The sequence below is a fragment of the Rutidosis leptorrhynchoides genome, chromosome 4, assembly GCF_046630445.1.
Source record: "Rutidosis leptorrhynchoides isolate AG116_Rl617_1_P2 chromosome 4, CSIRO_AGI_Rlap_v1, whole genome shotgun sequence".
In the NCBI taxonomy this organism is placed as follows: Eukaryota; Viridiplantae; Streptophyta; class Magnoliopsida; order Asterales; family Asteraceae; genus Rutidosis; species Rutidosis leptorrhynchoides.
Window position 1 is genome coordinate 527,787,492 of NC_092336.1, and position 26,133 is coordinate 527,813,624.

The 26,133-nt window shown below is 34.9% G+C and overlaps 1 protein-coding gene across 3 annotated transcripts; it reads left to right on the top strand.

Annotated features, from left to right (window-relative positions):
• The first annotated feature begins 2,698 nt into the window (after positions 1-2,698).
• On the top strand, positions 2,699-24,427 carry LOC139844974 (serine/threonine-protein kinase EDR1-like). 3 transcript variants are annotated; one of them, XM_071835194.1, is made up of 18 exons: positions 2,699-2,950; positions 3,775-3,816; positions 3,910-4,170; positions 5,005-5,208; positions 5,988-6,161; positions 6,953-7,212; positions 7,296-7,415; positions 8,073-8,162; positions 8,793-8,888; positions 13,127-13,213; positions 20,349-20,442; positions 20,686-20,962; positions 21,272-21,395; positions 21,477-21,496; positions 21,871-22,027; positions 22,437-22,725; positions 23,283-23,355; positions 24,228-24,427. In XM_071835194.1, the coding sequence occupies exons 3-18, from the start codon at positions 3,910-3,912 to the stop codon at positions 24,308-24,310; spliced, it is 2,409 nt and encodes an 802-aa protein (XP_071691295.1). In that variant the 5' UTR covers positions 2,699-2,950; positions 3,775-3,816; the 3' UTR covers positions 24,311-24,427. The 3 variants fall into 3 exon arrangements, with proteins under 3 accessions (XP_071691295.1, XP_071691293.1, XP_071691294.1); XM_071835192.1 differs by having other exon boundaries at positions 3,775-4,170; XM_071835193.1 differs by lacking the exon at positions 3,775-3,816.
• The last annotated feature ends 1,706 nt before the right edge of the window (positions 24,428-26,133 follow it).

Sequence of the window (26,133 nt, forward strand, 5' to 3'; positions counted from 1 at the left end):
ATCAAATAGCCGGAACTTGCTACCTCAGCATAGTTAGGTCGTTTGCATCGTTAGGTCGTTAGGTCTTGATTCTCTTTGTAATCTTGCTTGTTGTTTATGTATGTATATGTGTGGGTTGTATAGGTTGCAGATTGTTGTATGGCAAGATTGTTGTAAGGCAACCTTATTGTTCCTTTTAATTTTAATAAAATATTTTATTGCTTAAAAAAAAAAAATGTTTGTACAAATTAAAGTGTGATCACATTAAGAAGACCGACAAATGAAATAAGAATACAATCTTTATTTTTCACCAAAAATATTTCAGTTTCTTCCAACTTAATACAGTAGTATTTTTGATCATCGAACGCTATATAAAATATAAAATATATAATGTAAATCGGTTTGTGCTATTATTGGACTTAATAGTATAAACTAGTTGTGTAGCCCTCGCTTCGCGCCGGAGGTTCCGTTTTGAATGCGAGTTAAAAAAAAAGTCTTTCCTTTTGTGGATCTATTTTGTAAAAAAGAATTTTTTTCGACATCTAACATTGAAGAGTTGTTCCTTTTGTGAAAGTTGCTTCTTTTAGCGTTAAAGTTAGTGGATCTATTTTGTAAAAAAAAATATTTTTTGACATCTTTTGGTAGCATTGAAAGGTTGTTCATTTTAAGAAAGTTGATTCTTTTATCGTTGGAGACAAAAAAAAATGTAGCACAGTAGTGGCCTATGTGGGTCCTACTGTTTGAGTGTAGTGTAGAAGCCGGTAAAGCGTGGTGGGTGTATTTGGTGTTAGTGATGGAGTAAATAATAATTTATAATATAGGTATAAAGTAGAGAGTTCGATTTGTATTTTAATGGAAGTTAGGGGGTTAGGTTTGTAAAGAGCGAAAAATTGAATAGTACTATTCATAACAAATAAGACAAATTTTGTCTAGTAGTTATATTGGTAATTTGTGTAGATCTATATATAATACATAAATTTGCTCACAGGAAGATTCCATTTAATTAGTTCGCTAAAGAGTATATTAATATATTCTTATTGTTATTGTTAATTGTCTATGTTACAACATGTGAGAAATAATATAATATAATATATAATATAATACATGATACATATTAATGAAAATAACACATAATATGTATTAAAGTTAGTAGTAATAAGTGACGATCCATTCTTACGAAAAATGGGCACGAACGATCTATCTAGTGTAATATATGCTTGAGATATAATATAATACAACTACAATATGTTTCATTTAAATGCCTATAAGTTACTGTTGTAAAAAACTCAATTACTCATCGATTAATCTCAATTATTCATTTTTAAAAGCAATTCTGATTTTAAAAAAATCATTTAATTGATCGGTCAACGTCTATTGATGGATCAAAATTGAATTTGGTAATCAAAATCGGTAAAAGTCAAAATTGATTAATATTTTTTCATGAATTTAAATTTAAACTAAAGTTTTAGAGTTTTGAACAAAATGAATAATTTTAGACAATTATGTTAATGCTTATAATTTTATTCTATATTTTCACGTACAAATTTTGAAATTTAATATTTAAATGTATAAAGTACAATTCGATTAATCCTGAATTTTTCATTACTCATTTCAAAGTTCCGACCGAACCCCGAATAACGAATTTTACATCCTTGCCTAAAGTTATGATTAGGGATGCCAACAGATGTGTCATCAATGGATATCCACTATATCCAGTTCGGTTATAATGTATATGAATGATGAATGATGAATGATGTAAATAAACGAGTAATGAATGTGGATATAGATATGAATATTGATGATCTAAATATTTTTGTGGATCGGATATGAATAACATATTATCATCAATAGATATGTCCTCACCACCCGAAATACATATATAAATACACATATAGATACTAAAATTCATGCATATGCATCTACATATTGATATACGTATACATGTAACCTACAAAATTTTACATTATTAACGAAAATAAGGGCTATGAAAGTTACAATTATTAAATTGTTATTAATAATATTAAATATTACGGAGTACATATTTAGATTGGTTTAAACATATATTTATATTTATATATATTGTAATGCATTGTGTTCAATTAAAGTCACAATCGGTGGTAAATCACAATCAAAATCAAAACATATACAATAAACTAAAAACCTAAACATTTTACATTTACATTTGTTATAATTTATATTTAATTGTTAAAATCGTAGTTGGATGAATATTATATTTAATATCTAACGGATATTCATTAATTCGCTTAATCAAACAGATATGGATATTAACGAATGAATTGAAATTACCTAGATATAAATATGGTTTAATAAAAATTAAATAGATGAGAATGTGAATCCGACTCATATCTATATCTAAAACATTGCCAACCCTGAAAAAACTATATAATTAACAAGTGTATACGGATTTGTATTTTATAATCACATCTTCACCAATTTTATCAAAGGAATGATAAGATGCATAAATATTAGACATGTAAGTTTGAAGAATTATAAACACAAGTTAATAACACGTATATACGTATTTAAATACTATACACAAAAGTTTAGACGGTACGATAAGATCGTAAAGTAAGATAAGATTAGTAGTAGTGATATTAATTACAGTAGTAACTATGCAAGTTTAGCTAAAAATATTAATATTAATTAAAAAAAATATTGAATCCATCCCCCGCCTCTCTCTCTCATTTTGTCTGTCTGATATTTCCTCATCGTTTGAATCTCTACGTTTTCTCTCTCATCTGTTTGTCACGAGACCTTCCCTTCAAATCTCTACGCGCACACAACTCGTTGTTACAAATTTTACCCGAATTTGTGGATTCAAATCTCACTTTTACGCTTCAGTTTTAACTCTGATTCAATCTGCAATCGGATCCAACTGCTTGTTATTCTCTACTTCACTTGTGTGTCGGCAACTCGCTTCAATTTCACGATTTCCTAGGGTTTTTATCATGTAAGTTTATTCTCAACTTTCAGATTTGATTTATGCAAATTCATTTCAACTTTAATTTACGATTGATCGATTAATGCGTTGGTTGAATTGTAATCTAATGATTTGAAAGATGCAATTTTATTTTGAGCTCCTGATTTTGGATGATGATTTTAATGTGATCTAAAATGTGATGGTTAATCCGTTTTTATCGGTTGAAATGCCCAATTATGGAATGTGATTAGCCTTGTAATTGTATTATGCAATGTGGTGATGTTGTTATGTAGATATACTATAAATATAATATATAATTTAATTTAATTTAATTTCATACTAGTTATTTAATAATTTAATTTTATTGAAGTTGCTGGTTCTACCTAGGGCTGCAGTCAAGTGTGGTAGACCTAGACACCTTGTATGTTGTTATTCATCTCGTTTAAGTCAACCACCTTAGCACACGATGAGTAAACTTGCTGGTTCAACTTTTTAGATATATTATGTTGATTGATAGTTAAATTTCATATATTATACTTATGAACTGTTTGCAGCCCTCTTTCATACAGTTGATCTGACTTCCCTTGTAACTTGTTTTTTTTTTTTATCAATTGTGAATACTGTTTTGCAACTTACCATATGCTTGTTTCAGATCCAATAATTTTTTTTCTAACTTTAACAGTTTAACCATCAAAGCATTACTATCTATTGCAAATTTCGTGTTTTTGTTTTATACTGCACTGCTTCCTGTTGTTATTTGATGTCCTCATATTTTTATTATTATTTACGTTTCCATTTATATGATTGGCTTTACTGAAATTGATAGATGTTAGATCCTCTGTTTTCTATTGCAGGTCGCGTGTCATCTAAATTAAGGGGTCAAAGTGAAATATTTTGTTAGTGAATGAGTTTTTATTCTAACACGGAACTGATCAGTATTAAAGTAAAATAAAAAGCAGAGTAATGTTGATAATGTGATTCATCTTTAGATGGACGCGGAAGAGACACATGATGAAGTAGGGACCTCAGAGCAAGGCCCTTCTAGCAATAGATGGTGGCCTTCGGAGTTCGTTGATAAATTTGAATCTGTTTCATTGGGGTCAAAGAAAGAAACACCAAATCATAGAAGATCTATGAGCAGCACTACATATGACAGGTTTCTGTCACAATCTCAATCAGCATCACAAACGCTTTGGAGCACTGGAGTGCTTTCTGAACCTATTCCAAATGGTTTCTACTCGGTCATACATGTAAGCACTTAGACTTTGATAGTTATTTAGGAATACCACCTGCCAGATATAGATATATCACTTTCATGATTTATGGTAATTTATATTTTGCTACTAGAATATTCTTGTTTGTGGAGGTTACAATGTCATTGACTTCTTAGGCATGTTAACCTAAAGCTGAAATATGCATGTGATGCTCATATTGAAGGAGTTGAGCTTATGTGTACACGAATATATGAAGATGTTATGTGACATATGGCTTCATTTTTTGAAGCTCACGTTTGTTGTTTCCATTAATGAATCTATCCTTTCAGTCTTTCACAGTGTCTTGGTTGGATAATGAGTACTTGTGAATGGGCGGGCATGATACTTAGTTGTATGGTGCATCTTGATTAGGAAAAACGTTCTTATACAATATGTTTATTTAACAAGAGTGCATATAAATACCAGCTCATTCAATAAGACATACAAATAGTACGAAGTCGTAACGGTCGGGGGTATCTTCAATAATACAAGTGAGGTAAATTGGACATCCAACATTTATATTGTCTTGTAGTGGGTGTTTAATGAAAATTATGCTGGAAGATAATAAATAAATGATCTAGCTTTAAAGTTGTCTCATTGAATGTATGTGATATCAATGTTTGGGGTTTCTTGTGAGACTAAATTTATACGATTACAACAAGTGGGCGCAATATTCCCATGCGAGTGATAGCTTGTTGAATACATATTTATAGTTCTATATTCTGTTAGACTGCAGTTATGAAATAATAATTGCAAGCTTCACATTTGCTAATATCGTAAGTATCTCTAAGTATACTTTTGCTAACATCTATTGATTTGTATTGTGTACAGGATAAGAGGCTCAAAGATCACTTTGATGATATTCCTACACTGGAGGAGCTCCATAATTTAGAACTTCAGGGTGTGAAAGCCGATATTATACTTGTCGATTTCCAAAAGGATAAGAAGCTTTGCATGCTAAAGCAACTCATTTCCACATTAGTGAAAGGCCTGAACTCAAATTCTGCGGCAATTATCAAAAAGATTGCTGGATTGGTGAGTTCTTCGTGTTTCGTTTATCTTGCACTATGTTTTAATTTAGTTAAGCTAGCTCTTTCTTCTTGCCTAAATATTTGTTATGTGAGGATTAATGTTTATTCATCATAGTTGAACATATACTCTCTCCATTCTATAGTAAGGATACTGCTACAACTTTCTTACGTTAACAAACCACTCTTAAATTTTCATATCTTGTACAAAATCTATGTAGTTAATAAATGAGGTTGAGGTAATGTTTGCAACACCACCAGTATTTTAAAAAAGTGCACAAAGGCTACCCAAATTGCGAAAACAGTTTCAGGCCACTAAAGTATCAATTTTGGTTACGCATATGCCAATTGCATGCGAAATCCGCTAGAAAAGTAAAAAATTGTTTCAATGCACATCATGGCTGCCCTAGTTTTCTAACAAAATAGAATTTCACTGGTACTCAGATTTTAAGAAAAAAGGCATATTCACTGTGAACATAGCCAAATCAATACTTGGGTGGTCTTAGTCTAAGCTTTTGAACAGTTGGGTAAGTTTTGTATACTGTATACGTATTCAAATAATATCTCAACCGCATCATACAGTACAAGAAATACTAGTTAGAAAGGATATGAAGATGCAAGGAACAATTCATATTAAATTTGATAGTGCTTTATCAAAAAAATTTGATAGTGAAAAGTACTTTGTTTTCTTTAATCTTTGTCCTAATCCAGTTGCATATTTGAAAGTGTACTTGGTTTTTAAGTTGAATAAGTTCTTCATTTTATATTACATGATTTTTTCTGCAGGTAGCTGATGTCTATAAGAGGCCACAGTTTGATAGCCCAATGAAAGCTACACATGATGATGCTTCTCGAGGCGTTCAGTTGCTGGGGCATATTAAAAATGGTTCATGCCGTCCTCGAGCGATACTGTTTAAAGTTCTTGCTGATACTGTAGGTTTTGAGAGTAAGCTAGTAGTGGTAAGCCCTATAATTCATTAGGTTCTATACCTCAGCTTATGTATTATATTACTTACCCTCGACGGATTTGGTATTCAGTTGTACTTGGTAATTATGTGGCAGTTTTAACAAACTTAGTTACATCTGAATCTACATGGGTTGTGTATTATTTTGAACGGTCAAATAACTAATTAGCTAAAAAAAACCAAATGGGTGGTCTAATTAGATGCTTGGAAATCTCCAAAGGAGACCCAGGTTTAATCCCCACTAGCTAGGGCCTTGCCTTAAATTAAAAAAACTTATTAGCTACAAAGGGAATGGGTTAAATGGGATGAACATTACCCGTATCTCGATGTGTATGACTGTATTTCTTTACTTAACCTCCAAAGTCTCATTATTCATTTTTCTTTAAAATAGCTAATTGTTTTATATTATTTCTGTAATTGAAGATATTTAGATTTAGATATCACATTGTATAAAATTTTAACTATATAAAAATGAACCGCTTCTTTATGCTGCGTAACATGTTCTTGCCTGTACCTAAAAATGACCCAACTGGAACCGTTTTGACGTGTTATGAAACCACCATCTTCGAACAGTCAGGCCTTTACATGGTGGCGTATGATCAGAAACAATCCTTTATATACCAATAAATGACCAACCATAATTCGTTTTTTAACATCATAAACCTGCCATTTTCGCATCTCTACTTGGTGGTGTATATGATTATAAACAAGATGTACAATATGAAAATTATTTAGTTTTTTTTTTTTTTTATCTTAATATAAACTCAATCATAATTAATTTTTCAGGGATTACCTAATGAAGGAGTTGGTGAGTGTGCGGATTCATATAAACATATGTCTGTTGTAGTTGTTCTAAATTCAATAGAACTACTCGTTGATCTTATGCGATTTCCGGGACAACTCATACCCCAATCAACGAAGGCGATTTTTATGACCCATATTTCTGGAGCGGGAGAAAGCGATTCTGCAGAAAATGACTCGTGTGATTCACCACTAGAGCCAAACAGCCCATTATATGGGTTTTCAGAGAGGATGGACAATGAGAGGTTATATGCTTTTAGTATATCCACTGTATTAAATTTTTTCTTTCATATAACTAGCAAAGTTCTTATTTATCTGGATTATGCAGTTCTGAGAAAGATGAAAATCTACATCACCAGCGGAGATTGGAATCTACTTTGAATGCGCCCGGACCATCATTAAGGAGTAAAATGATGCGTTCTGCTTCGTCTGTTGACGGAACATGGAGGTTCATTAGTTTATTCTTAATAACTCTCTCATATGCGATTATATTCCTCCTTCGTGAAATGGCAAACAGAATTATGTGTATCCTAAGGCAGTGTTTGGATCTGCATTTTAAAACTGATTCTGTTATACTGAATAATCAGTTTCAGATAATAAGCGGTATTAAAATGAAATGTAGAAACTAGTGTTTGGATGTGCTTCGGCCATTGGGGTTGTAATAATCAGATATTTTTTTACAATGTGTTGCAGATTCTGATAATATAAAATTTGTATAGATAAAATAATCAACACGGACAATCTGCTGAAGAAGTATAGATGGTTTGTGACATGAAATTATAGAAGTTATATATTTCAAATTAGGTTAAATGAAGGGGTAACTAAATTTTTTTATATTATTTATGAGTTATGTTTCAGCTAATGTAACAGATGATTTAATTAAAGTTTGGTAACAAGATGAGGTAATTATGTAATTTTGTTTATAGTTACACTAATGAGAGTATCGGGTAGCCCAACTAAACAGAAATTGTCAAGTGTTTGCATTATAAAATGGCATGCAATGCTCTCCATTTGCCTTTTCATATTTCCTATTGTACCTGGGTTGATCAGATATTCTTGGTTTGTATTTTAATTTTCTTATCTCTTTTTATTTCATATGCATCAGTTTGACCCGTAGTGAACCAGACATTGCTGCTACATTTTGGCGAAGGAGCCGGAGGAAGGTGATAAATGAACCAAGGACTGCAAGTTCAAGGTGAGCTCACTTCTCGTGCTTTATGGTTCTGTAGTATACATGTATACTTGTATGTAATCTTAAACTATTTTTGAAATATTGAATTTGCTATTAGGAAAAAAGGATGACATTGTCATATTTTGGATATGCATTAGGGGATTTTCTTTGTTTCCGTTGGGATATACTTATTATAGTTTGCTATTGTTGGATCTCAATTTTGATGTATAAGCAAACAGTTGTCTCTGAGGAGTGAATGGAATCCACTTTGCCAAATATTTATCGCAGTTCGGGATAATTTTATAAATATTTTATTCTTTTCTTATACAAAAGCTAAGTTACTATATATCATATGCTTTGATTGTAAGAGTTCTGAAACTTACGTAAATCTTACCATGTTGGTCTTTTGTTCAACAACATGAAACAATAGATGTAGGTGTAATATACTCATGCCTTGATTATATAAGCAATGATTCCAAAAAAATCATCAAGATAATTCTTAAATAAAATTTAGAAATGGGAATCATAAGATACTCATGTAACGTAGTCCTTGGTTTTGCTAATGAATGAGTGCCTTGACATTTAATTCTAAACTTCTTTGAAATCTTAGTAAGCCTTTTTTTTAATATTTTATACATGCTTTGGGTATTGCAGTCCAGAGCATCCTTCCTTCCGAGCACGTGGACGGTCCATGCTTGGTGGTGATAGGAGATCATTTAGAGACTATTCTGATGATGTCGGTCCATCAAGGTTTATACAACTTCTATATCCCTTTTGTACATTTTGAGGCCTACTTGACATGCACACGCTAGTATGCTACCATACTTGATTGGACTTTTTTTTTTTGATCATTTTTAATACCATTGGTGTGCATGGCTGTTATTTCAATATCTACCAAATTTTAAAGGCATGATGAGACTCACATATATACCGCACTTGAAGCCTTTATAGGCTGTATTGTCCTCGAGTGTTATTACAGGTGTCTGCAGACATATCTCTAAGGTTGACCTACCCTCTGTTGTCTTAAAACGTCTCCAGTGTTTGTACTTGGGAAATTTTTTCAGTTAAGTAGTGTAGAAGTGCTAAAAATATATATAAAAAAAAAAAAAGAAAAAAAATGCAATCCAATGTTTTTTTTTTTTTGTTTTTGAAAAGCAAGATAATTTTATTGATAAGGAAATAAAACAAAGAGAATTACAACATGAGTAACACTAATTTGAGCGAAACTCGAGGACCTATACTAGATATAAAGTAAGAGACTAACAAGATGTAGAATACCCTGATTTCGGAGCAGTATTATCAAACTTAACATCAATCACCATTACCCTCATCATCTACTAATACATAAAAAGGATTGTTTGTTTCAATTCTATCTTTGGAATATGTCTTATTATTACCTTCACCATCAATGCCCTTCCCTTTATCTCTTTTCCTTAAAACATTATGATTTCGATTTTTCTGGGGCTCCACATTCCAATCTGTTTCCTCCACAGCAATATTGTCTTTAATACCATAATTATTCTTAACTGCATTTTGCTTGATACCTTTTGCTTATGTTGACTGCCATTGACTTTTATTATTATCAAAATTCAACTTATGAAATACCCTTCCTTTCTTACCAACAACTTTAGAGCCGTCCTCAACACACTGGTTATTTAAATCAACTGTTTCACCATCATTGTTGATTTTCAAAGCGTCTTTTAACACTTGAGCAGATCTTCATCTTCTGTTTTAGGCCTAATTTTACAAGTATTAAAAGAGTGCCCAAACACTTTGCAATGAGTGCATAAAGGCGGTTTCCATTGATAAGTCACCTCAAGTTTACCCACTTTGGCTGGAAAAGAACCAATCACAGGATAGGAAAATTCGACAAAGCTAGGAAGGTCATCAGCTGCATTGACTTCAGTCAAAACTCTAGCAAAACCTAGTCTTCCACTTTTACTCAAACATCTCTCTGAAGTAACTTTGTCCATCAACATAGGCCTACCAATACCATTAACAAGTTTACCTATACTTCTGCCACTCCATAGTTCAATGGGTATATTGTGAATGCAAATCCAAATTGGAACTTTTTCAGGTTCAATTTTTTCAAGCCAAACCCCTGATTCCCACTTATTCACGAAAAAAGGAACATTATTAACTAACCATGGACCACTCTCAAGAACCTCCTTCATACCCTTTTCATTTTTAAATTTGCATAAATAAAATCCTGCAGCTGTTTTGACGATTTCTTTAAGGTCATACCTCCGCCACATTCTCCTTAGATGGGCATTAACAACCCTATAATCCATAGAAGTTCCAATAAAATACCCATATAATTGAAGAGAAAATGCACTACCGCCCTTCTTAACCTCCTCAGCGGAGAAAACTACTCTCTTTTGACCATTAGACATTAAAACAGGAGGAATGAACTCCATTTTTAATTCTTCTTCATCTTTGTTTTGTTTTAAGAAGTCAGCAAAAGTGATGTTTGGATTTACCCATGCTCTTGGTGTTTTAGTATTTGTATTGCCTTGCCCATCACTAGCCTCAACCCCTTCCATTGTTGTAGATTTAATCCCAGAAACAACATTATCTTTATCACCACTATTATTATCCTGCGTATTCATTAATGTTACATTGCCACCCAATGTAAATTGGGAGAAATCATCAGGAACAACAATTGACTCTCTAATACCATCATTCTTAAATAACTTAACAGCATTCTCAGCAGCAGCCACTAGGTTTACATCAACCTCATTATAACTACCATCTTTTGAACTCTTAAAGAATACAACAGGACTAGCAGAAACAGTCGGTTTAGCAACAGCAGTTGTTTCACCAATAGATTTAGCAATAATATCATCGTTACTAACTACAATATCATCAATAGAATGATCAGTTACAGCAGAATTCTTGCCACACCCACCTTTCTTCCTGTTACCCTTGCGTTTTTTAATTACTTCAGGGAGTACTTTTTCATTAGCAGGAATAGAAGAATCACCAGCATAAGGAACAAATTGAGCACTCTTCTTTTCTTTAGACGGACCATCCCCAACATCAATCAGCTGGTTCACTTTACCCTTTCTCTTTCTAGAACTATAGGTTTTCAGAATCATCCCCTCTGAATCACGATTATCCTTCCCAGGTTGATCAATTGGCACATCTCCCTCGTTCTTATTTGGCTGATCAACTTCATCTACCATCAGATTGGAACGTACGACATCATCCATAATCTGAGATGAACGATCCCCATCAGAATCAGATGAAGACACTTCTCCACTTTTAGAAGCCGCATTCGCTGTTCCACGACTAACCGATCGGTTTTGCAAAACCCTAGTAGCAGTCGCCGTTATATCTTGGTACTTTTTCTTCTTCTTGGACACCATGATACACCCAGATCAGCTTCTATGAAGTGGCAATAGCAGCAGATAGCAATAGCAGCAGATAGCAAGTATCTCAGAACTATAACTCAAATTTGAAAGCAACAAATCAGACCAATACTCATCAGGGTTTTGGTGGGAGATCCAAGACGTTCGTACTGGAAGAAAACGGCAGCGAACGGCGGTGGAACAGATGCTCACGCGCCGGCGCGTGGAATACCGGCAGCGGAACTAGGCAGCGCGTGGGATGGCAGTGGTGGTCGGAACTGAGTGAAAATTTCAGGGTTTGCAATTCGAGTATGTCTGATTCGATTGGCGGGGGTGGTGAGATGCAAAAATCAAAAGAAAAAACTAAATATTCGAGTGGTGGGAGGCGGTAAACAGTGGCCAGATTCGCCCTTTTAGGAGAGAGAAGTCACATGAAAGTAAGACTTACGTAAATATGAAAAAAATGCAATCCAATGTTAGCATTAATCATTGTTCTATTGTAGTGCAGTGGCAAATATAGTGTTTAGTGTTGCACCAAATTTGGTTTAGCACTAAACACTATTCACTATAGAGAATACAAAATAATTAAACATGTGAATATGTTGCGTTAGTTATAAATTTGGCATTATCATTTTCGAAACTACTAAATATAGTGTCTGCTATCAGTTTTATTCAATATACCCTATAGTTTTTATAAATTAGTTATTTATATGTTGAAATATATATTCTAAATCATTGAAAAAGCTTTAGTGCAACACATTTAAACAACTTTTTTTAGTGTTAAAATATTCCCAAACTATTCTCACTTGCACTAAATTAGTGTAATTTGCCACACTAAGTTAGCGCATACGTATGAGAGGCTTTGTGTGTTTGTAGATGCATCATTTAAGAGACTCACCACTGCAACAAACGAAAGTGTGAAGATTTGGTGTGTTCTCTAGGGTTTTCAACTTTTTACTGAGATCTGTAAACACATTACTATTTTTGTAAACGCATTACTATTACCAAGTTTCTCTTGAATGGAAGGTCTTTGTTACTAAAACGTAATACCAGATCTCCCTTTCCCTACAGAAAACATATAGGTTCGGATTTTCGTATTCATTAAGCAATAGTTTGCCATAAACTTTATATACCTGACCGGCACTAGAGACTAATGAGCAAGGTTTAATATAACTCAAGTGATGGAGTTTGTTCCAGATTAGAACCTCCATTGGGATCCATATAAGCACACTTATGCGCAGGAGATTGTCAGTCTAGGTGAAAGTATGGTTAGTTGGCAAGATATTTCAGTTGTGGGTGGATGGGTAATCAAATAGCTGGTGATGCATGTTTAGGTAAAAAGAGTTGGCAGCCTATTATTCTTGAAAGGCTTAGTATGATAAAACATCCGAACAAAGGACATTGAAAGATACCTTTGTTATTCGGGTGGTTTTAAGTGCCAAGTGCTTTCAAGTAGTAATTCAACAATTCCAGTTATGCAACATGCTAAAGAGCCAAAAATAATTCTTTTTTATTTTTCTGCTGTTTTTGGCAATTGCTTGCGGTATTCTTTTTGTGATACTTTTGAAAGTTGAAGCTGGAATATCTTTCATTAGTAAACAAACTAATCCAAAGTATGACATTATGTGTATGTGGCAGGTCAGAAGGCACATCAACTTCAGAACACCGTAGAAATCGAAGAAGAAGCGTTAGTATTACTCCAGAAATTGGCGATGACATTGTAAGGTTGGTATATTCTAGTTTTTTGCTGAGAGGTTATGTTGTTACATTAGTCCCTTTGTTTCACTTATGTATTTACGTTCTTATGTTGTTGGGTAATAGGTGATTATACATGTGGTTCTAGGGTTGTATACGAGCCGAGCCGAGCCCGAGCTTGGCTCGTCTAAATTTTCAAGAGCTCGAGCTCCGCTCGATTCGAGCCTAATATCTCAAGCTCGGCTTGTTTGATATTTTACGAGCTCGAGCTCGAATTGTTGTTTACATCATATTATTTTCTTTATATTATTTAATATAATTAAATTGTATTTCATATTTATTTTTTACGTAATTTTTTTTCACTTATAATTATATTCAATATTTTAATATTATTATGTACTCCGTATATAATAGTAATTATTATTATTATACACTTATATATTACGGAATATATTATTACAAAAATAATAGTTAGTGTCTATAAATAAAAAGCTCGTTTAGGCTCGGCTCGAATCGAGCTTTAATGAGTCCAGCTCGCAAGTAGCTCGTGAGTAGCTCAGCTCATTTATAGCCCCTTGTGGTTCCATTGATAAGTTAGAGAATTTTATGCTTTGTCAAGTCTACTAGTTTACTAGTACATAATAATAGTATTAGCTAACCGTTAATGAACTTGAATCGTCTATACAATAAAAAAAATTAGTACTTTTATCATTTCCAAGGTTGTAATAGTCGGGATTAATCCTCGATTAGTCGGGGTTAATTGGTTTGGATGTAGGCCGATCACTGTCAAAAGTTAGAATTAGTCAGTCAAAGCGGGATTTATTTGGTCAAAGTTGGATTTATTTGGTGATAGTCAGTCAAAGTCAAAGTTGGTCAAAATTTCATATTATTTAAAAGCAGGGTTTGGAGTATCTGAACGATTATGCTTATGAATGATTATGTTTATGCTTCAGGCAATTATGTTAAAGTATATGTTTGTTTATGTTTGTGGTTTTCTTGTATATTTACACATAGTTTTGAAATTTATTACTCCGTATTTATATGTATAAAAAGTCCCTGACTTGGCCGATTATTCCCCACAATGTCCCGGCGATTAGCCTTTGACTAGCTACTGTTAGAACCTTGATCATTTCTCTTAACTTTTATCTAATATGGATTTTATTTAGTTCACCATGTTTTTTTATTCCATATATGGTAAATGCAAGTATCTTGGGAGTAAGGAGTATGCAATCATGCATGTAGAACTCACATTTTTTATTATTATCGGGGTTAAAAATTTGGTGCTGGGAAACCTATATATGCGGGGTGGATAATGAGCTTTTATACTGAAAATCTGAAGAAAATTGATCCTGGATATCTAATTCTTAAACAGTAAAGGTGGTTTTAGTTAATTTAAGATATAGATCATCCTGTGAAAATACATCTCTTAACATGTATTTGAGGCTACATTTAGGCTAAGAGTTGTGCATATAACATATATGTTACAATACTTAAGTCATACGTATACACATTTAATGTTAGTAGGTAATCGATGCAATTAATATAGTTAGTTGAGACGGTGCAATTAATGTAGTTAGTTGAGACGGTGCATTTATTGGGCAGTCAGGTCTTGTATCTGGGTCTATATATATCCTCGTTGAATGTTGTAAATATATATCAATTAAGAGAGATGAGATTACAGAGAGTTTAGATGTGTGTAAACATTAAATTACATGGTATCAGAGCGTACCTATGAGTGTTTGAGTCTGATATGTAAGTCACCACCACCACCATAACCACCATCGAGCCTATATCACTCCTGTCTCCAAAATTGAAACGTTTCGAAGTCATTTTTAGATCTCACAACCCTCGCCAAACGTCCCAGAATGTCCCGAATTGTATTTCTGAAAAATACGAAAAACTTCCGACCACCGTAAGCCACCCACGCGCCGCCTATCACCACCAATCGCCGCCCACTCGCCGGCGCGTGAGGGCGCGTGGACCACTCTCCACCGCCGGTTCTTTTGTCCGATCTTCAGTCTCGTGATTCCGATCATCTTTCCGATTGCTTATTCCGATTGCTTTTGTCCGGTTCTTTTGTTGATTGCTCGCTGAGAAAAGAAAAAAAAAAGGAGGGGATCGATTTTTTTTTTTTTTTAGGTGAATCAATTGTCTGGTTCTCTTTCTATCTTCTATTATTATATCCACTGCTAGTGGAGTAAAATATTTATTTATAGCTTAAAGCATATTTTCCCATATTATTTAATATTCATTTTAAGCTATATTTTAATTTAATTTTATTTTATTTCAAAAAAAAAATGAGCGATGAAAAGAAAATAGATGGTAATTTAAGCGAGACTATTCCTATTGCAGCCCGTTTGACCGACAATAAACTTAATGGGTCTAACTTCTTTGAATGGAGTAAGACAATCCGTGTATATCTTAGGAGCATGGGAAAAGATTCTCATCTTACTTCCGAACCTCCTAAAGATGATACACGGGATCTGTGGCTACAAAATGATGCCAGACTCTTTCTTCAAATTATGAATTCCATTGAATCTTCGGTTACTTCTTTGGTAAATCATTGTGAGTATGTAAAGGAGCTTATGGAGTATCTTGATTTTCTATATTCCGGAAAGAGCAATATCTCTAGAATATTTAATGTGTGCAAATCTTTTCATCGTGGTGAGCAACACGATCGATCTCTAATGGCTTATGTTATGGAATTTAAGAAGATATATGAGGAGTTTAATTCTGTGATGCCTTTGAGTGCTGATATCAAGACTATGCAGACACAACGCGAGCAAATAGCAGTCATGAGCTTTCTAACTGGTTTACGACCAGAACATGATGCTATTAAGTCCCAGTTTTTGAACGAGTCTACAATTCCTTCTCTTCAAGAAACATTTGCTCGTGTTCTCCGTCACGAGGATGTTAAAACACCTCAAGTTTCTGAGCACAACACTGCTCTTATCAGTCGTGGAGGATTTAGAGGAGGAGGGAGGTCTCGTGGAGGCTATCGAGGAAGTTATCGAGGAAGTTCAAGAGGAGGCCATACTGATAGAATAACGGAAGAACCGACTAATTCTGGTGTGGAGTGTTTTTATTGTCATGAACTTGGACATACAAAACGATATTGCAAGAAATTGCTAACTCTAAATATGAGGAATAATCTCTCAGCACATGCTGCATCTTCCTCCACAGTTACTATCTCTGCCAACGAGCATGCTGAATATACACGATTGAAAGAATCTGTGAAACCTACTACTTTAACTGTTGCTTTTGCCGAAACAGGTAATGACACGTGTCTCTTATCATCAGCCTCCAAATGGGTCATTGATTCTGGTGCCTCAGATCATATGACAAGTAATAACCATCTTTACTCTGACTTCAATACCCACTCATCTTATGTCACAATTGCAAATGGTACCACCTCCCCTGTTCTTGGTTCCGGCACTATCAACCTCACTCCATATATATCTTTATCATCCGTTTTATGTCTACCCAATTTCTCATTTAACCTGCTATCCGTCAGCAAACTTACTCGTGACTTAAATTGTGTAGCCTTACTGTTTCCTGACTCTTGTATCTTTCAGGATCTCTCGACGAAACAGATTATTGGTAAAGGACGGGTATCTGATGGACTTTATGTACTTGAAACTACAACAAAAATTCCCCGGTCATTAGTATGCTCAAAGTCATCCTCTCCTCTTATGATGCATTGTCGGTTAGGTCATCCTTCTTTACAGAATTTGAAGAAACTATGTTCCGAGTTTTCCGGTTTATCCTCTTTATATTGTGAGTCTTGTCAGTTCGCTAAGCATCAACGAGTCCACTTAAGTCCTAGAGTCAATAAGCGGGCTGCGTCTCCATTTGAATTAGTACATTCTGATGTTTGGGGTCCGTGTTCTGTGACATCAAAATCTGGTTTTAAATATTTTGTTACTTTTATTGATGACTACTCTCGTGTTACATGGCTTTATTTAATGAAAAGTCGCTCTGAAGTGTTTACTCATTTTTGTTCCTTTGTTGCTGAAGTAAAAACACAATTTCATACTTCTGTTCTAACTCTGAGAAGTGATAACGCAAAAGAATTTTTCTCAGAGTCATTTAAATCATATATGCTTCAAGAAGGTATCTTGCATGAGTCATCATGTGTTGATACACCAGCACAAAATGGGGTTGCGGAACGGAAAAATAGACACCTTCTTAAGGTGACCCGAGCACTATTATTTCAAATGAATGTTCCAAAACCTTTTTGGGCTGACGCTGTATCAACTGCGTGCTTTCTTATAAATCGCATGCCGTCTGAAGTTCTTAAGGGTGATATTCCATACAGTATCTTATTTCCTACAAAATCCTTGTTTCCAATCGAGCCTAGGATATTTGGTAGCACTTGTTTTGTTCGAGACACCCAACCTCACCTAACCAAATTAGATCCTAAATCTATTAAGTGTGTCTTTCTAGGATACTCTCGTCTTCAGAAAGGGTATAGATGCTTTTCACCAACCCACCAACGCTATGTTGTTTCCAGAGACGTCACATTTCAAGAAGAATTACCATTCTTTCCCACAACCATTTCTCACAATCATAAGGAGAGTGATGACTTATTGAGATATAGCATGAAAATACCCACACCAGATCCCATACCAGATCCCACACCAGATCCCACACCATAGCCCACACCATCAGAACAAACTGACCATTTTCAATATATATACAGTCGACGTCCCCGTGCTACATCAGTGCCCGCTCCTGAGCCTCAGTCATCGTCGATAGATCCTCCCGGTGAGTCACCGAGTAATGTTTCTAGTGATATTCATGATACTCAATCTTCCGATTCTGATTCTGATATACCGATTGCTCTTCGAAAAGGTAAACGTAAGCGTACTTATCCTATTGCTTCCTTTGTCTCTTATGATAAATTGTCCGTCTCTTCTCGTGCTTTTGTTGCTACTTTAGACTCTGTCTCCATTCCGAAAACTGTTGGTGAAGCTTTGGCTCATTCTGGATGGCGTGCTGCTATGATTGAGGAAATGAATGCACTCGATCATAATGGCACTTGGGCATTAGTTAACTTACCTGTTTCTAAAAAGGCAATTGGTTGTAAGTGGGTCTTCACGGTAAAGGTTAATCCTGATGGTTCTTTGGCACGGTTGAAAGCTCGTTTAGTTGATAAGGGATATGCTCAAACATATGGGGTGGATTATTCTGAGACCTTTTCTCCTGTTGCTAAACTCACATCTATCAGATTATTCATTTCTTTAGCTGCTACATATCAATGGACACTTCACCAACTTGATGTGAAGAATGCATTTTTACATGGAGATTTGCAAGAAGAAGTCTATATGGAGCAACCACCTGGGTTTGTTGCTCAGGGGGAGTCTGGTAAAGTATGCAAATTACGAAAAGCAATTTACGGTTTGAAGCAATCTCCTCGTGCTTGGTTCGGAAAATTCAATGCGGTAGTTAGAAACTTTGGCCTAAGAAGAAGTGCATATGATCACTCTGTATTCTTTGCCTCATCAAATTCTGGGTGCATCTTGCTTGTGGTTTATGTGGATGACATTGTAATTACTGGGAGTGATAAAGAAGGAATTCATAGGTTAAAAACATTCTTAAGTACTCAATTTCAAACGAAGGACCTTGGTCCTTTGAAATATTTTCTCGGTATTGAAGTCTCTCGAAATAAAAGAGGTATTTTCTTATCTCAGAGAAAGTATTGTCTTGATGTGCTCAGTGATTCTGGGATGATTAACGCAAAAACTTGTGAAGCACCAATGATACCTAGTATAAAGTTAAAACCTGACGAAGGAGAACTTCTTATGAACCCAGAAAAATATAGAAGGATTGTCGGCAAGCTAAATTATCTTACACTCACCCGTCCTGATATTGCTTTCCCGGTGAGTGTTGTTAGTCAGTTCTTGTCATCTCCGAGAACCTCACATTGGGATGCTGTCACTCACATCTTAAAGTACTTAAAAGGTACACCTGGTCGTGGTCTTCTATACCAGAATCATGGCCATCACACTATCGAGGGATTTTCTGATGCTGATTATAATGGTGATCCTGCAACTAAACGGTCTACAACTGGTTATTGTGTCTTCGTTGGAGGAAATCTTGTTTCTTGGAAAAGTAAGAAACAAAATGTGGTATCTCGTTCAAGTGCGGAATCTGAGTATCGAGCCATGGCCCAGACAACTTGTGAACTTATTTGGGTTCGTAACCTTCTTAGCGAGATTGGTTTTGCTTAGTCCGAACCAATGAACTTGTGGTGTGATAACAAAGCAGCCATTCATATTGCAAGCAACCCCGTCTTCCATGAAAGAACCAAACATATTGAAGTTGACTGTCATTTTACTCGAGAAAAGTTAGAAGAAGGAATTATTCAAACACCTCATATCAAAAGTAATGAACAGTTGGCTGACTTATTCACCAAAGCATTACCTAGAAATTGCATCCGTCAGTTTTGTGACAACCTGGGCATGATCAATATCTATGCTCCAGCTTGAGGGGGAGTGTTACAATACTTAAGTCATACGTATACACATTTAATGTTAGTAGGTAGTCGGTGCAATTAATATAGTTAGTTGAGACGGTGCAATTAATGTAGTTAGTTGAGACGGTGCATTTATTGGGCAGTCAGGTCTTGTATCTGTGTCTATATATATCCTCGTTGAATGTTGTAAATATATATCAATTAAGAGAGATGAGATTACAGAGAGTTTAGATGTGTGTAAACATTAAATTACAATATACAAATGGATGGAACAATATTTGGAGGTGTATAAGGGACAAGGATGAGGTATGTTTTTTCACTACATAAGATGTTTGAGGGGGCTTAATCGATACCATATAACACTGTTAACACTACATTTCCCTAAATTTGGAGAGAGCTTATAATGAATCAACTAAGTATTGGATCCACCTGTTTATCTTATATAATAGACAAAATTGAATATATATGGTGCTATATCTGTACATGGTCAGGTACATCAATGAAAATATAAAATCCTTGAATTAAGTAAAGAAGCAGGTACATCGTGATTGAAGATAGAATTTCTACAAATTCTATGGCTTATTTGTGCATAAATGATCAAATAAACATATATGAAGTTTAAAAGCTCACTCTACAGGTGTTTTTTCCTGAAAACAACTTGATAATTATCACCTATGTAACATGCAGGGCTGTACGGGCGATGAATGATACATTAAAACAGAATCGACTGTTGAGAGAACAGGTGGAGAGTAGGTTGCAGAGTACAGACATAAAGAATGATGTGAGTGTTTGTTTTACCATTTTGTGGACTGTATTCATACACCTTATGTATCTATTGCCGTAGTTTCATTAACCTATTAACTCAAATTACTTGCAACAACAGCTGTACAACTGTTGGTATTAAACTTATTGATGGTGACATTCATTATTTGAGTTTTTTTTATGGGATATCATTATTTAAGTTCTTTATGGGATATCTTCTTTTGAGTCTTATTAATGGTTAGTAATATGTTATAATGTTTAGGAGTCGAATGAGCATGATGGAATGTCTCCGTATTCTGTTAAAAGGGAGCAGGTGGCCTCTCAAAAGGCAATGTCATTACCAACATCTCCTAATGAGTTCAGACATCCAGCTTCTTCTAGAAGACCTCCCATTTCAGATGGCATAGTTGGTGATGAAACAGTCTCAACGTGGAACAAAATTTTGGAATCCCCCATGTTTCAAAATAAACCTCTCTTGCCTTATCAAGAATGGAATATTGATTTTTCAGAAATTACAGTTGGCACTCGAGTTGGAATTGGTAATTACTCTTTTACATATTTACATATTTACCCTCCGTTTATTGGTATTTCATCTTTCCATAAGCTGTATATTTTAAACCTGATTATAACCAATCTGGCTGACCTGCCCAATTTGCAATTTTTGGTTCCCACCATTACAGTGACTGACTTTAGCTCTTTGCCACCTACATGAGATATATGTGTGTGTAATCCCTTAATGAAAATCTACATGCATGCATGCGGACATAACTATAACTATATATATTATTATTGTACAATTATTCTTCTTACCTCTGTTAACATAGTTGTGTTGTGTAATATTGTTTCAGGATTCTTTGGTGAAGTTTTTCGTGGCATTTGGAATGGAACAGAGGTAGCCATAAAAGTATTTCTGGAACAAGATCTTACAGAGGAGAACATGGAAGATTTCTGCAACGAAATTTCCATTCTCAGGTATCTATTAGTGACTGTTGGTTTTGACTATCTTTTTAATTATTTTGTAAAATTCTAACTTAACTTTTGTTTATTTGTCAGCCGTCTTCGACATCCAAATGGTATGTCATTCTCTTATTCTGTAGATATGTATATGTATATATTTTTATGTACAAGTAAAATGATTGTGTTATAAAATCCCATGCGTCGCCATATAATATTAAATATCGATCTTCAAGTACAGGAAACGCCTTAGTGGAGAAAGTTAGTAACTATTCGTAGCTAAGATGTAAAATACTATGTAAAAACTTTTAGTTATGCGAATGATAAGATGATTCCATTCCCTTTTTATTTCGTTTTATCATACCAAACAGGCCACCCAACTGTTTAAACATCGAATTCAAGTTAATGAAATGTTAATTACTTGCAATAAACTGACTGAATAATTGAGTGCTTCAGAATTGGAATCTGCTGATAACATTGATAATTTTTTCAGTTATATTGTTTCTTGGTGCCTGCACAAGGCCGCCACGCTTATCGATGGTTACTGAGTATATGGAGATGGGATCGTTATATTACTTGATCCATTTAAGTGGTCAGAAAAAGAAGCTCAGCTGGCGAAGAAGGCTGAAAATGCTTCGTGATATATGCAGGTTAGTCAATTTTGCACTGATATCATATTTTTCAATGACAATAAAATTGACATTTTGGCGGACTTTCAAGAATAGCTGAGTATATACATACAATATTATTATTTTTATTAGATCCTTTTGACATGTTAGAGATGGACATAACATGAATCTTCTATGCTTAAGTAAAGGGTCGAATTTCTGTCTGTAATTCACAGAATTTGAGTTAGATTGCTTGTATATTTTCTGAGAATCGGTAGATGGTGTCATCTCTCTCTCTCTCTCTCTCTCTCTCTCTCTCACACACACACACACCCCTTTTTATTTGCTGGGTAGGTAGGGAATGTCGGCTTCATATAAATGCCAACTTGCGAGTTGACTTCATCTTTTATTTTTTTTTTTCTTTCCCTTTTTGCATTGATCAATTTAAAAGAGGGTTAATGTGCATTCACCGAATGAAGATAGCTCACCGTGATATAAAAAGTGCAAATTGCCTTGTGAATAAGCATTGGACCGTCAAGATATGTGATTTTGGGCTCTCAAGAATGATGACAGAATCTCCCATGAAAGATACCTCATCAGCTGGCACCCCTGAATGGATGGCTCCTGAACTTATCCGAAATGAACCTTTCACCGAGAAATGTGATATTTTCAGTCTTGGAGTTATCATGTGGGAATTGTGCACTTTAAATCGCCCATGGGAAGGTTTGCCACCTGATCGGGTTAGTTTCATCTACTGCTTACTTAATTTCTTATACTTAATTATTATTTACTATAGTTAATAATTATAAAGTTGAAATATGGGCGGGTTGGTATGGTTAGGCTTGGTATCCTGTAAAATAGGACCATGTTGAACCAAAACACTTTTTGTGCGAATATTTAAATTAATATAAGTGTCAAAAAGATAATCACAGAGTTGATATTATTTCGATATTTATGTATTACATATACTTTGGCGGACTTTTACTTTAAAAAGGAAGAGAAGCTCTGTCCTGCTAATGATAATATATTACCCGAATGAACACATTTATATGTAAGTGTGCTGAAGCTACCACCTTTATAAGTTATTGGTCACAATGGTCGCCCGTTTAGTTCTTCTATCAGTGAAGACAAAAGGTTTTAAGCAAAATAGTGTTTTAATCTGTTAGTTTTTTCGGCAATATTTTTTCTATGTAAGCTTTTGTAACTAATGCATCAGTGTTTAGTTGTAAAAATCAACTTATAAAGTTCTTCTCGTGTGTTCTCAAGGGAGCCTAATGTTCAATACTACGCTGTTTAGGTCGTTTTTTCTGTCGCCAACGAAGGTTCACGATTGGAGCTTCCGGAAGGTCCCATTGGAAGGCTAATCGCTGGTATGTTTCTATCTTTTCTTTGTTCTATACGTTCTCAAATATTAAGACTTGGCTCTATGATCTAAAAGGATAGATTCTCGTAAAAGTTGCAACATTCGATTTGACGTTATTAGTCTAGGTCAAACTGTTGGGTTGGGTAATGGGTCTAAACCAATGAGAATTTCCTTTTATTGCTAGAACTAAGGGTGACAAGACATTGTTTGATTCACATTGGACTTGTTAAGATTTATTTAAACATTGATCCCGTAGGCGTACAAAAAATGATTCAAATTTAAAAGGGGTAACAAATAAGGTTTTCACTGTTTAGGCTATTCGGAGAGGGGGGAGTAATTTTTACTCTGAGTGGCTGGGTATCAAGTGAACGTTTCTGACCTTTTCCCTAACCACCCCCGAGATATGCTTTTAATGAGGTTTGAAAATTTTAATTTCTATTAGGATATTTGGGATGGTTAAATGATTCAGAATTACAGATATTAATTTCAATTGGCAGTTCTTGCAAAATGTGATTTTGAATTGAAGTTACAATTACAATTATATTGAGTCAATATATGCATATTCATTTTCTGTTTACATTGTTATAATATATCATGTTAAATATGATTAGGAAAAGTTAGTACTAAATTAACGATTCAAGTTTCTAATGTAGTAATTTATAAGAGGTCACGGACCTGTTTCTTTCTTAGCTAATATTTATAAGTCTTCTTATTTGACACATATTCATTAAGGTATAATACACATTGAATTGTTACACGTTCTGAAACCTATCCCTGTATGTAAGTTCAAGATTTTGTCCAAATCTATGTATATTTATTAAAATCTTAAAATAAATAATGCTCGTTTCATATCTTGATTGGGTATAAATAATCTTGCAGATTGCTGGGCAGAACCACATGAGCGACCAAGCTGCGAGGACATCCTCACTCGTCTACTTGACTGCGAATACGCAGCTTGTTGATTTATTTAAATTGGAAAGAGGATATTTATATACATAAATCTAAAAAAGACATAGTAGAGGTTTTACATAACATTTATCGGCTAGTTTACTTACTTTCTGTATAAATCCAGTTACTCAGGAAAAATCTATTGTTACTGGTAGAATTCTAAATATCTGAACATCTTTTGTCCCTTTTTTTTTTTTCAAAATATTTTTGAAATGCCTTAAACATCTATGAATTTTCACAAGCACTTCGTATGTCCATCAAATGCCCACTTACTCAGTCACTGTGGTAGAATTTCATCTCTACTAGTTTCAGGTAGATTGCTAAGTATCTCAACCGAAATTCGTGTTGTGAAGGTTTTGCATGTCGAGGTGTGGAAACTTTAAACAAGTAGAAAACTGATTCTGGTGATAGATGCGGCGCATCCAAGGGTGGATGAGGCGCATTCATCAAGCGTTTTTTTGCCGAAGGTTTTAGATGCGGCGCATCCGGATCCAGATGCGGCGCATCTGGATCTATTACTTGAACCTGCATCGCGATTTTGAATCTGTAAACATGGAAAGCAAGAGGGATGCGGCGCATCTCATCCAGATGCGGCGCATCGCCTGTCTGGCAGCAAGTTGTCAACTTGCACACTTTACAACCGATCTTGTTTGGTTCAAGTTGCACTTTAGGTGCATGTTGGACTACTTTACACCATCAAAGGTGGCTGTGATCATGCCATAGCATGGGTGTAAAGGCTTGCTAGTTGTCCATGTTGATTACTTGATTGTGATCTTGAAGATCAAGTTGCAAGAACACTTGTGTTCTTAGTTTCCTATAAATATAGCCTCATGTAACTCATTGTAGCTCACCACCACGAAATTAATCAATATAGAACACTCTTTGGTTGGCCGTGGACTAAAGCAATCATAAACGATTGCATATAACCACGTTAAATTCCCGTGTTTTTATCATTCATGCTAGCTTTATAATCTTTTCACTATATTTTCGTTTATTGGAAGTGGGTTGATAACTTGGGGTTATCTAGTCTTGTTTGGGCTCACCTAGTCGGGTTTCCTAACAAGTGGTATCAGAGCTCTCGGGTTTACGAGTTTTTCGGGAACAATGGCGGAAAAGAGTGATGTGAAGATTGATCAGTTTGATGGAACCGACTTTAGTTTTTGGAAGATGCAAATGGAAGATATGCTCTATCAAAAGAAGCTTTACCAACCCTTGAAGGGTGTTAAGCCGGAAGGAATGGATCAAGGCGAGTGAGATTTGTTGGATAGGCAAGCCCTAGGAGTTGTTCGGCTTTCTTTGGCCAAGAACGCCGCTTACAACATTGTGGGTGAAACCACAACTGCGGGATTGATTGCGGCTTTATCTAACATGTATGAAAAGCCATCCGTTTTGAACAAGGTTTTCCTAGTTAGGCATTTGGTGAACGCTAGAATGATTGAGGGGTCCTCGGCGGCGGATCATGTAAACGAATTTAATTTGATTTTAACCCGGTTGAAATCGGTTGATATTAAATTTGATGATGAGCTAGAGGCGTTGTTTTTACTATCTTCATTGCCCGATAGTTGGTCCGGTTTAGTGACGGCTGTTAATGGTTCATCCGGAACTACTAAACTCACTTTTGAAGGAATTCGTGATTTGATTCTTAGCGAAGATATTCGTAGGAAAGATTCGAATAGGAGTTCGGGTTCGGTTCTAAGTGTTGGTCGGGGAAGAGCTAAGTCGCGAAGTCCGTCAAAGAGCAAGGGTGTGGTGTGTTGGAATTGTCAACAAGTCGGTCACTATAAGTCTAAGTGCCCGAGTTTAATGTCGGGTGGGAGTTCAACGAATATGGTGATTG